Raw genomic sequence first — 13,153 nt, 5'->3', positions numbered from 1 at the left:
GCTGGGGGGATCCATGGGGCGCTATGGGGGGGGCATCCGTGGGGCGCTATGGGGGGGGTCTGTGGGGCAGGTGCTGGGGGGGGGGGGTCTGTGGGGCGGTGCTGGGGGGATCCGTGGGGCGCTATGGGGGGGGCATCCGTGGGGCGCTATGGGGGGGGGTCCGTGGGGTGGGTGCTGGGTGGGGGTCTATGGGGCGGTGCTGGGGGGATCCATGGGGCGCTAGGGGGGGATCCGTGGGGCGCTATGGGGGGGGGTCTGTGGGGCGGTGCTGGGGGGATCCATGGGGCGCTATGGGGGGGGATCCGTGGGGTGCTAGGGGGGGGGTCTGTGGGGCAGGTGCTGGGGGGGGGGGGTCTGTGGGGCGGTGCTGGGGGGATCCGTGGGGCGCTATGGGGGGGGCATCCGTGGGGCGCTATGGGGGGGGGTCCGTGGGGTGGGTGCTGGGTGGGGGTCTATGGGGCGGTGCTGGGGGGATCCATGGGGCGCTAGGGGGGGATCCGTGGGGCGCTATGGGGGGGGGTCTGTGGGGCGGTGCTGGGGGGATCCATGGGGCGCTATGGGGGGGGATCCGTGGGGTGCTAGGGGGGGGGGTCTGTGGGGTGGTGCTGGGGGGGATCCGTGGGGCACTAGGGGGGGGGTCTGTGGGGCGCTATGGGGGGATCCGTGGGGCGCTATGGGGGGGATCTGTGGGGTGCTATGGGGGGGGATCCGTGGGGCGCTGGAGGGGGGATCCGTGGGGCGGGTGCTGGGGGGGGTCTGTGGGGCGCTATGGGGGGGGATCTGTGGGGTGCTATGGGGGGGGATCCGTGGGGCACTAGGGGGGGGTCTGTGGGGCGGTGCTGGGGGGGATCCGTGGGGCACTAGGGGGGGGATCCGTGGGGCGCTATGGGGGGATCCGTGGGGCGCTATGGGGGGGGGTCTGTGGGGTGGGTGCTGGGTGGGGGTCTGTGGGGCGGTGCTGGGGGGATCCGTGGGGCGCTATGGGAGGATCCGTGGGGCGCTTTGGGGGGGATCCATGGGGCGCTATGGGGGGATCCGTGGGGCGCTATGGGGGAATCCGTGGGGCGCTATGGGGGGGATCCGTGGGGCGCTATGGGGGGGGGATCTGTGGGGCGCTATGGGGGGGGATCCGTGGGGCACTAGGGGGGGGTCCGTGGGGCGCTATGGGGGGGGTCTGTGGGGCGGGTGCTGGGGGGGATCCTTGGGGCACTAGGGGGGGGTCCGTGGGGCGCTATGGGGGGGGCATCCGTGGGGCGCTATGGGGGGGGGTCTGTGGGGCGGTGCTGGGGGGATCCGTGGGGCGCTATGGGGGGGGTCTGTGGGGCAGGTGCTGGGGGAGGGGGGTCTGTGGGGCGCTATGGGGGGATCTGTGGGGCGCTATGGGGGGGGATCTGTGGGGCGCTATGGGGGGGGGTCCATGGGGCGGGTGCTGAGGGGATCCATGGGGCGCTATGGGGGGGGCATCCGTGGGGCGCTATGGGGGGGGTCTGTGGGGCAGGTGCTGGGGGGGGGGGGTCTGTGGGGCGGTGCTGGGGGGATCTGTGGGGCGCTATGGGGGGGGCATCCGTGGGGCGCTATGGGGGGGGGTCCGTGGGGTGGGTGCTGGGTGGGGGTCCATGGGGCGGTGCTGGGGGGATCCATGGGGCGCTAGGGGGGGATCCGTGGGGCGCTATGGGGGGGGGTCTGTGGGGCGGTGCTGGGGGGATCCATGGGGCGCTATGGGGGGGGATCCGTGGGGTGCTAGGGGGGGGGTCTGTGGGGCAGTGCTGGGAGGGATCCGTGGGGCGCTATGGGGGGGGGTCTGTGGGGTGGTGCTGGGGGGGATCCATGGGGCACTAGGGGGGTGGTCTGTGGGGCGCTATGGGGGGATCCGTGGGGCGCTATGGGGGGGGATCCGTGGGGCGCTGGAGGGGGGATCCGTGGGGCGGGTGCTGGGGGGGGTCTGTGGGGCGCTATGGGGGGGGGTCTGTGGGGCACTGGGGGGGGTCTGTGGGGCGCTATGGGGGGATCCGTGGGGCGCTATGGGGGGATCTGTGGGGCACTGGGGGGGGTCTGTGGGGCGCTATGGGGGGATCCGTGGGGCGCTATGGGGGGGATCCGTGGGGCGCTATGGGGCAGCGGAACCCCCCCAGGTGCTGGAGATGGCGGAGCTGCTGCAGCGCGGCATCGGGGTGCACCACAGCGGGGTCCTGCCCCTGCTCAAGGAGGTGGTGGAGATGCTCTTCAGCCAGGGGCTGGTCAAGGTGCGCTATGGGGCAGCCGTGGGGCAGCCGTGGGGCTGGAGGGGACGCGGGGGGGGGGGGGGGGGGGGCAGGCTGGGCCGGGTCGGCCGTGGGGCTGGGCGGTAGGTACCCTCTCCGGGAAGGGCCGTGCTATGGGGCCGGGTGAGAAGGGGTCGTGGCGTGGCGTGCCCCACGGCGGCGCCGCTCCGGCCCCACGCGCTGCCCCACATCTTCCCTCCCGCCGGGGCCCCAGGTGCTGTTCGCCACCGAGACCTTCGCCATGGGGGTGAACATGCCGGCGCGCACCGTCGTCTTCGACTCCATCCGCAAACACGACGGCAACGGCTTCCGCGACCTCCTGCCCGGTGAGGGGGCGGCCGTGGGGCAGCCGTGGGGCAGGTGTGGGGCAGGTGTGGGGCAGCCATGGGGCAGCATGTGGGGCAGCATGTGGGGGCTCGGTGCCCATCCTGTGGCTGTTCCCTTTGTGTTTCTGCAGGGATGTGGGGCAGATGTGGGTGATGTGGGGCTATGGGGCAGCCGTGGGGCAGCTGTGGGGCAGGTGTGGGGCAGCCGTGGGGCGGCATTTGGGGGCTCGGTGCCCGTCCCGTGGCTGTTCCCTGTGCGTCTCTGCAGGGATGTGTATGCAGATGTGGGTGCTGTGGGGCAGGGCGGCGCTGTGGGGCAGGAGTGGGGCAGGTGTGGGGCAGCCGTGGGGCAGCATGTGGGGGCTCGGTGCCCGTCCCATGGCTGTTCCCTGTGTGTTTCTGCAGGGATGTGGGGCAGATGTGGGTGCTGTGGGGCAGATGTGGGTGCTGTGGGGCTATAGGGCAGCCGTGGGGCAGCTGTGGGGCAGCCGTGGGGCAGCCGTGGGGCAGCATGTGGGGGCTCGGTGCCCATCCCGTGGCTGTTCCCTTTGTGTTTCTGCAGGGATGTGGGGTACATGTGGGTGCTGTGGGGCAGGGTGGGCGCTGTGGGGCTATAGGGCAGGTGTGGGGCAGGTGTGGGGCAGCCGTGGGGCAGCATGTGGGGGCTCGGTGCCCGTCCCATGGCTGTTCCCTGTGTGTTTCTGCAGGGATGTGGGGTAGATGTGGGTGCTGTGGGGCAGATGTGGGTGCTGTGGGGCAGGGTGGCGCTGTGGGGCTATGGGGCAGCTGTGGGGCAGCTGTGGGGCAGGTGTGGGGCAGCCGTGGGGCAGCATGTGAGGGCTCAGTGCCCGTCCCGTGCCTGTTCCCTGTGTGTTTCTGCAGGGGTGTGGGGCAGATGTGGGTGCTGTGGGGCAGATGTGGGCGCTGTGGGGCAGGGTGGCGCTGTGGAGCTATAGGGCAGCTGTGGGGCAGGAGTGGGGCAGGTGTGGGGCAGCCGTGGGGCAGCATGTGGGGGCTCGGTGCCCGTCCCGTGGCTGTTCCCTGTGCGTCTCCGCAGGGATGTGGGGCAGATGTGGGTGCTGTGGGGCAGATGTGGGTGCTGTGGGGCAGGGTGGCGCTGTGGGGCTATGGGGCAGCTGTGGGGCAGGAGTGGGGCAGATGTGGGGCAGGTGTGGGGCAGCCGTGGGGCAGCATGTGAGGGCTCGGTGCCCGTCCCATGGCTGTTCCCTGTGTGTTTCTGCAGGGATGTGGGGCAGATGTGGGTGTTGTGGGGCAGATGTGGGTGCTGTGGGGCAGGGTGGCGCTGTGGGGCTATGGGGCAGCCGTGGGGCAGGTGTGGGGCAGCCATGGGGCAGCATGTGGGGGCTCAGTGCCCGTCCCGTGGCTGTTCCCTGTGTGTTTCTGCAGGGATGTGGGGCAGATGTGGGTGCTGTGGGGCAGGGTGGGCGCTGTGGGGCTATAGGGCAGGTGTGGGGCAGGTGTGGGGCAGCCGTGGGGCAGCCGTGGGGCAGCATGTGGGGGCTCGGTGCCCGTCCCATGGCTGTTCCCTGTGTGTTTCTGCAGGGATGTGGGGCAGATGTGGGTGCTGTGGGGCAGGGTGGCGCTGTGGGGCAGGGTGAGTGCTGTGGGGCAGATGTGGGGCACCGTGGGGCAGCCGTGGGGCAGCATGTGGGGGCTCGGTGCCTGTCCCGTGGCTGTTCCCTGTGTGTTTCTGCAGGGATGTACATGTAGATGTGGGGCAGATGTGGGTGCTGTGGGGCAGCAGTAGGGGCTATGGGGCAGCTGTGGGGCACCGTGGGGCAGCCGTGGGGCGGCATGTGGGGGCTCGTCGCCCGTCCCATGGCTGTCCCCTGAGACGTGAATGGCACCGGGGGCGCCGTGGGGCGGCGTGGATGCTGTGGGGTGGCTATGGGGCAGCCATGGGGCAGCTGTGGGGCACAGTGGGGCAGCTGTGGGGCGCCGTGGGGCAGCATTTGGTCCCTCGGTGCCCGTCCCATGGCTGTCCCCTGCGACACAGGTGGAGACGTGGGCACTGTGGGGTGGCTGTGGGGCAGCCGTGGGGCTATGGGGCAGCCGTGGGGCACAATGGGGCAGCCGTGGGGCGCAATGGGGCAGCTGTGGGGCGCCGTGGGGCAGCATTTGGTCCCTCGGCGCCTGTCCCATGGCTGTCCCCTGTGACACAGGTGGAGACGTGGGCGCCGTGGGGTGGCTGTGGGGCAGCCGTGGGGTTATGGGGCAGCCGTGGGGCACAATGGGGCAGCCATGGGGCGCCGTGGGGCAGCATTTGGTCCCTCAGTGCCCGTCCCATGGCTGTCCCCTGAGATGTGAATGGCGCCGTGGGCGCCGTGGGGCGGCGTGGATGCTGTGGGGCGGCTATGGGGCAGCTGTGGGGCGCAGTGGGGCAGCCGTGGGGCGCCGTGGGGCAGCATTTGGTCCCTCGGCGCCCGTCCCACGGCTGTCCCCTGAGATGTGAATGGCGCCGGGGACGCCGTGGGGTGGCGTGGATGCTGTGGGGCGGCTATGGGGCAGCCACGGGGCAGCCGTGGGGCGCAATGGGGCAGCTGTGGGGCGCCGTGGGGCAGCATTTGGTCCCTCGGCGCCCGTCCCACGGCTGTCCCCTGAGACGTGAATGGCGCCGGGGATGCCATGGGGCGGCGTGGATGCTGTGGGGCGGCTATGGGGCAGCTGTGGGGCGCAGTGGGGCAGCTGTGGGGCGCCGTGGGGCAGCATTTGGTCCCTCGGCGCCCGTCCCATGGCTGTCCCCTGAGATGTGAATGGCGTCGGGGGCGCCATGGGGTGGCGTGGATGCTGTGGGGCAGCCACGGGGCAGCTGTGGGGCACAGTGGAGCAGCTGTGGGGCGCCGTGGGGCAGCATTTGGTCCCTCGGCGCCCGTCCCATGGCTGTCCCCTGCGACACAGGTGGAGATGTGGGCGCCGTGGGGTGGCTGTGGGGCAGCCGTGGGGCTATGGGGCAGCCGTGGGGCGCAACGGGGCAGCTGTGGGGCGCAGTGGGGCAGCATTTGGTTCTCGGCGCCCATCCCATGGCTGTCCCCTGAGACGTGAATGGCGCCGTGGGCGCCATGGGGTGGCGTGGATGCTGTGGGGCGGCTATGGGGCAGCCGTGGGGCGCAGTGGGGCAGCTGTGGGGCGCCGTGGGGCAGCATTTGTTCCCTCGGCGCCTGTCCCATGGCTGTCCCCTGTGACACAGGTGGAGATGTGGGCGCCGTGGGGTGGCTGTGGGGCAGCCGTGGGGCTATGGGGCAGCCGTGGGGCGCAACGGGGCAGCTGTGGGGCGCAGTGGGGCAGCTGTGGGGCGCCGTGGGGCAGCATTTGTTCCCTCGGCGCCTGTCCCATGGCTGTCCCCTGCGACACAGGTGGAGACGTGGGCGCCGTGGGGTGGCTGTGGGGCAGCCGTGGGGTTATGGGGCAGCCGTGGGGCACAATGGGGCAGCCATGGGGCGCCGTGGGGCAGCATTTGGTCCCTCAGTGCCCGTCCCATGGCTGTCCCCTGAGATGTGAATGGCGCCGTGGGCGCCGTGGGGCGGCGTGGATGCTGTGGGGCGGCTATGGGGCAGCTGTGGGGCGCAATGGGGCAGCCGTGGGGCGCCGTGGGGCAGCATTTGGTCCCTCGGCGCCCGTCCCACGGCTGTCCCCTGAGATGTGAATGGCGCCGGGGACGCCGTGGGGTGGCGTGGATGCTGTGGGGCGGCCATGGGGCAGCCACGGGGCAGCTGTGGGGTGCAATGGGGCAGCTGTGGGGCGCAATGGGGCAGCCGTGGGGCGCCGTGGGGCAGCATTTGGTCCCTCGGCGCCCGTCCCACGGCTGTCCCCTGAGATGTGAATGGCGCCGGGGACGCCGTGGGGTGGCGTGGATGCTGTGGGGCGGCTATGGGGCAGCCACGGGGCAGCTGTGGGGTGCAATGGGGCAGCTGTGGGGCGCCGTGGGGCAGCATTTGGTCCCTCGGCGCCCATCCCACGGCTGTCCCCTGAGATGTGAATGGCGCCGTGGGCGCCGTGGGGCGGCGTGGATGCTGTGGGGCGGCTATGGGGCAGCTGTGGGGTGCAGTGGGGCAGCCGTGGGGCGCCGTGGGGCAGCATTTGGTCTCTCGGCGCCCGTCCCATGGCTGTCCCCTGAGATGTGAATGGCGCCGGGGACGCCGTGGGGCAGCGTGGATGCTGTGGGGTGGCTATGGGGCAGCCACGGGGCAGCTGTGGGGCACAGTGGGGCAGCTGTGGGGCGCAGTGGGGCAGCTGTGGGGCGCCGTGGGGCAGCATTTGGTCCCTCGGTGCCTGTCCCATGGCTGTCCCCTGCGACACAGGTGGAGATGTGGGCGCCGTGGGGTGGCTGTGGGGCAGCCGTGGGGCTATGGGGCAGCCGTGGGGCGCAATGGGGCAGCCGTGGGGCGCCGTGGGGCAGCATTTGGTCCCTCAGTGCCCGTCCCATGGCTGTCCCCTGAGATGTGAATGGCGCTGTGGGCGCCGTGGGGCGGCGTGGATGCTGTGGGGCGGCTATGGGGCAGCTGTGGGGCACAGTGGGGCAGCTGTGGGGCGCAGTGGGGCAGCTGTGGGGCGCCGTGGGGCAGCATTTGGTCCCTCGGCGCCCGTCCCACGGCTGTCCCCTGAGACGTGAATGGCGCCGGGGACGCCGTGGGGCGGCGCGGGTGCCGTGGGGCGGCCGTGGGGCAGCTGTGGGTCTGCCCCCCAGGCGAGTACGTGCAGATGTCGGGGCGCGCGGGGCGGCGGGGGCTGGACGCCACCGGCACCGTCATCATCCTCTGCAAGGGGCCCGTGCCCGAGATGGCCGACCTGCACCGCGTCCTGCTGGTGGGTCGGGGGGGGGCCGGGGGGGGGGTCCCGGGGTGTCACCCCCCCCCCCCCCCATGTGCCCCCCCCCAGGGCTGGGGGGGGTCTGGCTGGGATCTATGGGGGGTCTATGGGGGGTCTATGGGGGGCTTATGGGGGTCTGGGGGTCCCACGGGGGGCTCTGGGGGGGGGGTTTATGGGGGTCTGGGGGTCCCATGGGGGGCTCTGGGGGGGGGGGTTTATGGGGGTCTGTGGGTCCCATGGGGGGCTCTGGGGGGGGGGTTTATGGGGGTCTGTGGGTCCCATGGGGGGCTCTGGGGGGGGGGTTTATGGGGGTCTGTGGGTCCCATGGGGGGCTCTGGGGGGGGGGTTTATGGGGGTCTGTGGGTCCCATGGGGGGCTCTGGGGGGGGTTTATGGGGGTCTCGGGGGGGGTTTATGGGGGTCTGTGGGTCCCATGGGGGGGTTATGGGGGGGGGTTATGGGGGTCTCTGGGGGTCTGTGACCCTCCCCGTGTCCCCCCCCCCAGGAGCTGGGGGTCTATGGGGGGGTCTATGGGGGTCTGGGGGGGGTTATGGGGGTCTGTGGGTCCCATGGGGGGCTCTGGGGGGGGGTTTATGGGGGTCTCGGGGGGGGGGTTTATGGGGGTCTGTGGGTCCCACGGGGGTCTCGGGGGGGGGGTTTATGGGGGTCTGTGGGTCCCATGGGGGGCTCTGGGGGGGGGTTTATGGGGGTCTGTGGGTCCCATGGGGGGGTTATGGGGGGGGGTTATGGGGGTCTCTGGGGGTCTCTGGGGGTCTGTGACCCTCCCCGTGTCCCCCCCCCCCAGGAGCTGGGGGTCTATGGGGGGGTCTATGGGGGTCTGGGGGGGTTTATGGGGGTCTGTGGGTCCCATGGGGGGGGGTTATGGGGGTCTCTGGGGGTCTGTGACCCTCCCCGTGTCCCCCCCCCCAGGAGCTGGGGGTCTATGGGGGGGTCTATGGGGGTCTGGGGGGGTTTATGGGGGTCTGTGGGTCCCATGGGGGGGGGTTATGGGGGTCTCTGGGGGGGGGGTTTATGGGGGTCTCTGGGGGGGGGGTTTATGGGGGGCTCTGGGGGGGGGTTTATGGGGGTCTCGGGGGAGGGGGTTTATGGGGGTCTGTGGGTCCCATGGGGGGCTCTGGGGGGGGGTTATGGGGGTCTGTGGGTCCCATGGGGGGGTTATGGGGAGGGTTATGGGGGTCTTGGGGGGGGGGGGGGTTATGGGGCTCTGGGGGTTCCATGGGGGGGTTGTGGGGGTCTCTGGGGGTCTCTATGGGTCTGGGACCCCCCCGTTCCCCCCCCCCCCAGGAGCTGGGGGTCTGGCTGGGGCTGGGCTCTATGGGGGGTCGGGGGGGTCTCTGGGGGGTTGTGGGTCTCTGTGGGTCCCGTGGGGGCTCTGGGGGGGGTTATGGGGGTCTCTGGGGGTCTCTGTGGGTCTGGGACCCCCCCGTGTCCCCCCCCCAGGAGCTGGGGGTCTGGCTGGGACTGGGCTCTATGGGGGGTCGGGGGGGTCTGGGGGGTCTGTGGGGGGTTGTGGGTCTCTGTGGGTCCCGTGGGGGGGTTATGGGGGGGGTCCCTGCAGGTCCCTGACCCCCCCCCTCCCCGTGCCCCCCCCCCGTCCCCCCCCAGGGCCACCCCACCCCCCTGCAGTCCCGCTTCCGTCTGACCTACGGGATGATCCTCAACCTGCTGCGGGGCAGCGCCCTGCGCGTGGAGGACGTCATGCGCCGCAGCTTCTGCGAGTTCCCCCTGCGCCGCGACGCCCCGGTACGGGGACACGGGGACATCGGGGACACGGGGACATCGGGGACATCGGGGACATTGGGGACATCGGGGGGACACAGGGACATGGGGACGGGGGGGGACATGGGGGACATGGGGGCACAGGGGACGCGATGCGCCGCAGCTTCTGCGAGTTCCCCCTGCGCCGCGACGCCCCGGTACAGCGACATCAGGGGACATTGGGGACATCGAGGGGACATTGGGGACATCGGGGACATTGGGGACATCGGGGGGACACAGGGACATGGGGACGGGGGGGGACATGGGGGACACAGGGACACGGGGGACGCGATGCGCCGCAGCTTCTGCGAGTTCCCCCTGCGCCGCGACGCCCCGGTACGGGGACACGGGGACACGGGGACATCGGGGACATCGGGGACATTGGGGACACGGGGACATTGGGGACATCGGGGGCATGGGGGACATGGGGACGGGGGGGACATGGGGGGACACAGGGGCACAGGGGACACGATGCGCCGCAGCTTCTGCGAGTTCCCCCTGCACCGTGATGCCCTGGTACGGGGACATCGGGGGACATCGGGGACATTGAGGGGACACGGGGGACATTGGGGACATCGGGGGGACACGGGGGACATGGGGACACAGGGGACATGGGGGGACACAGGGACATGGGGGACATGATGCATCGCAGCTTCTGCAAGTTCCCCCTGCGCCACGACGCCCCGGTACGGGGACACGGGGACATCGGGGACACGGGGACATCAGGGGGGACACAGGGACATGGGGGGACACGGGGGACATTGGGGACATGGGGATGGGGGGGGACATGGGGGACACAGGGACACGGGGGACATGATGCGCCGCAGCTTCTCCTGGTTCCCCCTGCGCCACGACGCCCCGGTACGGGGACATTGGGGACACTGGGGGACACGGGGACACTGGGTGACATTGGGGACACTGGTGACCCCCGTGTCCCCCCCCCCCGGCAGAGCTGTGGGTGATACTGGTGACACTGGGGGACACTGGGGTGACACTGGTGTCCCCGGTGCCCCCCCAGGCGCAGCGGCAGCGGGTGGCGGAGCCGGGGGGGGGGGGGGTGTGGGGTGACACTGGTGACACTGGGGGGACACTGGTGCCACTGGTGCCCCCCCAGTTGGAGCTCTGGGTCACACTGGGGGGACACTGGGGACACTGGTGCCACTGGTGCCCCCCCAGGTGCAGCAGCGGCAGGTGGCAGAGCTGTGGGGGGGTTGTGGGGTGACACTGGGGTGACACTGGGGACACTGGTGCCCCCCCAGGCGCAGCGGCAGCGGGTGGCGGAGCCGTGGGGGGGGGGTTGTGGGGTGACACTGGTGACACTGGGGGGACACTGGTGCCACTGGTGCCCCCCCAGTTGGAGCTCTGGGTCACACTGGGGGGACACTGGGTGACACTGGGAGGACACTGGTGACACTGGGGGGACACTGGGGACACTGGGGGGACACTGGTGCCACTGGTGCCCCCCCAGTTGGAGCTCTGGGTCACACTGGGGGGACACTGGGTGACACTGGGAGGACACTGGTGACACTGGGGGGACACTGGGGACACTGGGGGGACACTGGTGCCACTGGTGCCCCCCCAGTTGGAGCTCTGGGTCACACTGGGGGGACACTGGGGGGACACTGGTGACACTGGTGCCCCCCCAGGCGCAGCGGAGGCAGGTGGCGGAGCCGTGGGGGGGTTGTGGGGTGACACTAGGGGGACACTGGGGGGACACTGGTGCCACTGGGGGACACTGGTGACACTGGTGCCCCCCCAGTTGGAGCTCTGGGTCACACTGGGGTGACACTGGGGACACTGGTGCCCCCCCAGGCACAGCGGCGGCGGGTGGCGGAGCTGTGGGGGGGTTGTGGGGGGACACTGGGAGGACACTGGTGACACTGGGGGGACACTGGGTGACACTGGTGCCACTGGTGTCCCCCCAGGCGCAGCGGCGGCGGGTGGCGGAGCCGTGGGGGGGTTGTGGGGTGACACTGGGGGGACACTGGGGGGACACTGGTGACACTGGTGTCCCCCCAGTTGGAGCTCTGGGTCACACTGGGGGGACACTGGGGACACTGGGGGGACACTGGGGGGACACTGGGAGGACACTGGTGACACTGGGGGGACACTGGGTGACACTGGGGGGACACTGGGGGGACAGTGGTGATACTGGTGTCCCCCCCAGTTGGAGCTCTAGGTGACACTGGGGTGACACTGGTGCCACTGGTGCCCCCCCAGTTGGAGCTCTGGGTCACACTGGGGGGACACTGGGGGGACACTGGTGACACTGGTGCCCCCCCAGGTGCAGCGGCGGCGGGTGGCGGAGCCGTGGGGGGGTTGTGGGGTGACACTGGTGACACTGGGGGGACACTGGTGATACTGGGGGGACACTGGTGATACTGGGGGGACAGTGGTGATACTGGTGTCCCCCCCACTTGGAGGTCTAGGTGACACTGGGGGGACGCTGGGGGGACACTGGTGCCACTGGTGCCCCCCCAGGCGCAGCGGCGGCGGGTGGCGGAGCCGTGGGGGGGTTGTGGGGTGACACTGGTGACACTGGGGGGACACTGGTGCCACTGGGGTGCCACTGGGGGGACACTGGTGACACTGGTGCCCCCCCAGGCGTAGCGGCAGCGGGTGGCGGAGCCGTGGGGAGGGGTGTGGGGGGACACTGGTGACACTGGGGGGACACTGGTGCCACTGGTGCCCCCCCAGGCGCAGCGGCGGCGGGTGGCGGAGCCGTGGGGGGGTTGTGGGGGGACACTGGTGACACTGGGGGGACACTGGTGCCACTGGTGCCACTGGTGCCCCCCCAGGCGCAGCGGCGGCGGGTGGCGGAGCCGTGGGGGGGTTGTGGGGGGACACTGGTGACACTGGGGGGACACTGGTGACACTGGTGCCACTGGTGCCCCCCCAGGCGCAGCGGCGGCGGGTGGCGGAGCTGCGGGGGGCGCTGGCGGCGCTGGGGGAGCCCGAGGCCGGGGGGGCCATGGCCGACCTGGGCCCCTACCACCGGGCCGTCACCCAGCTGCGGCGGGCGCGGGGGGTGCTGCAGGTGGGTCACGGGGGGGGGGGGGACGGTGGGGGTCCCCGGGGACACTGGGGGGGGGCTCTTGGGGGGTCCTTGGGGACGTTGGGGGGGGTCCTGGGGGGCACCTGGGGGGCTCTTGGGGGTGCTGGAGACACTGGGTAGGGTGGGGGGGGCTGTTGGGGGTCCCTGGGGCTCCTGGGGGGGCTCTTGGGGGTCCTTGGGGACACTGGGGGGTCCTGGGGGGGTGCTGGGGATACCTGGGGGTCCCTGGGGACGCTGGGGGGGTCCCTGGGGCTACTGAGGGGGGCTCTTGGGGGTCCTTGGGGACACTGGGGGGGGTCCTGGGGGGCATCTGGGGGGGCTCTTGGGGGTCCCTGGAGACACCGGGGGTTCCTGGGGGGGGTCCCTGGGGCTCCTGGGGGGGCTCTTGGGGGTCCTTGGGGACACTGGGGGGGCACTGGGTAGGGTGGGGGGCTCCTGGGGGGGCTCTTGGGGGTCCCTGTGGACGCTGGGGGGGTCCTTGGGGCTCCTGGGGGGGGCTCTTGGGGGTCTTGGGGGGGACGTTTCCTGGGTGCCCCCGGCCGACGTCGGGGGGGGTTGAGGGGTCCCGGGGGGGGGGGGTCCCCGTCTGAGCCGGGGGAGTTGGGGCGGGGGGGGGGGGTGTGTGTGGCTCCGGGGGGGGGTCCCCGTCTGACGGGTGCCCCCCCCCAGCGGCGGCTGGCGCAGTCGGTGGCCGGGCTGCGGGCGCTGGCCCCCGGGAGGGTGGTGGTGGTCAGCACCCCCCGGCACCCCAACGCCCTGGGGGTCATCCTGCAGGTAACCCCCCCCCCCCCACCAGGACCCCCCCCCCACCCCGAAACACCCCCCCCCAACCCCCCCCGAAACCCCCCCACCCCAAAAACCGCCCCAAACCCCCCCAAAATCCACCCCAAAACCCACCTGAAACCC

General features: G+C 72.0%; 1 protein-coding gene across 1 annotated transcript in view; it reads left to right on the top strand.

Annotated features, from left to right (window-relative positions):
- SKIC2 (SKI2 subunit of superkiller complex) overlaps positions 1–13,024 on the top strand; it is a gene marked incomplete at both ends in the record, with an annotated part of 31,130 nt that extends 18,106 nt beyond the window's left edge. The window contains 6 exons of the mRNA XM_074571701.1: positions 2,133–2,243; positions 2,476–2,587; positions 7,293–7,411; positions 9,040–9,177; positions 12,092–12,229; positions 12,917–13,024. Of these exons, the coding sequence (XP_074427802.1) occupies positions 2,133–2,243; positions 2,476–2,587; positions 7,293–7,411; positions 9,040–9,177; positions 12,092–12,229; positions 12,917–13,024 (726 nt within the window). The remainder of the gene's footprint in view (positions 1–2,132; positions 2,244–2,475; positions 2,588–7,292; positions 7,412–9,039; positions 9,178–12,091; positions 12,230–12,916) is intronic.
- Positions 13,025–13,153: the final 129 nt, after the last annotated feature.

This window comes from Larus michahellis, unplaced genomic scaffold (genome assembly GCF_964199755.1).
Source record: "Larus michahellis unplaced genomic scaffold, bLarMic1.1 SCAFFOLD_498, whole genome shotgun sequence".
NCBI classification, from domain to species: domain Eukaryota; kingdom Metazoa; phylum Chordata; class Aves; order Charadriiformes; family Laridae; genus Larus; species Larus michahellis.
The sequence above is the reverse complement of the archived record's forward strand: the minus strand, read 5'-3'. Positions and strand labels throughout refer to the sequence as shown.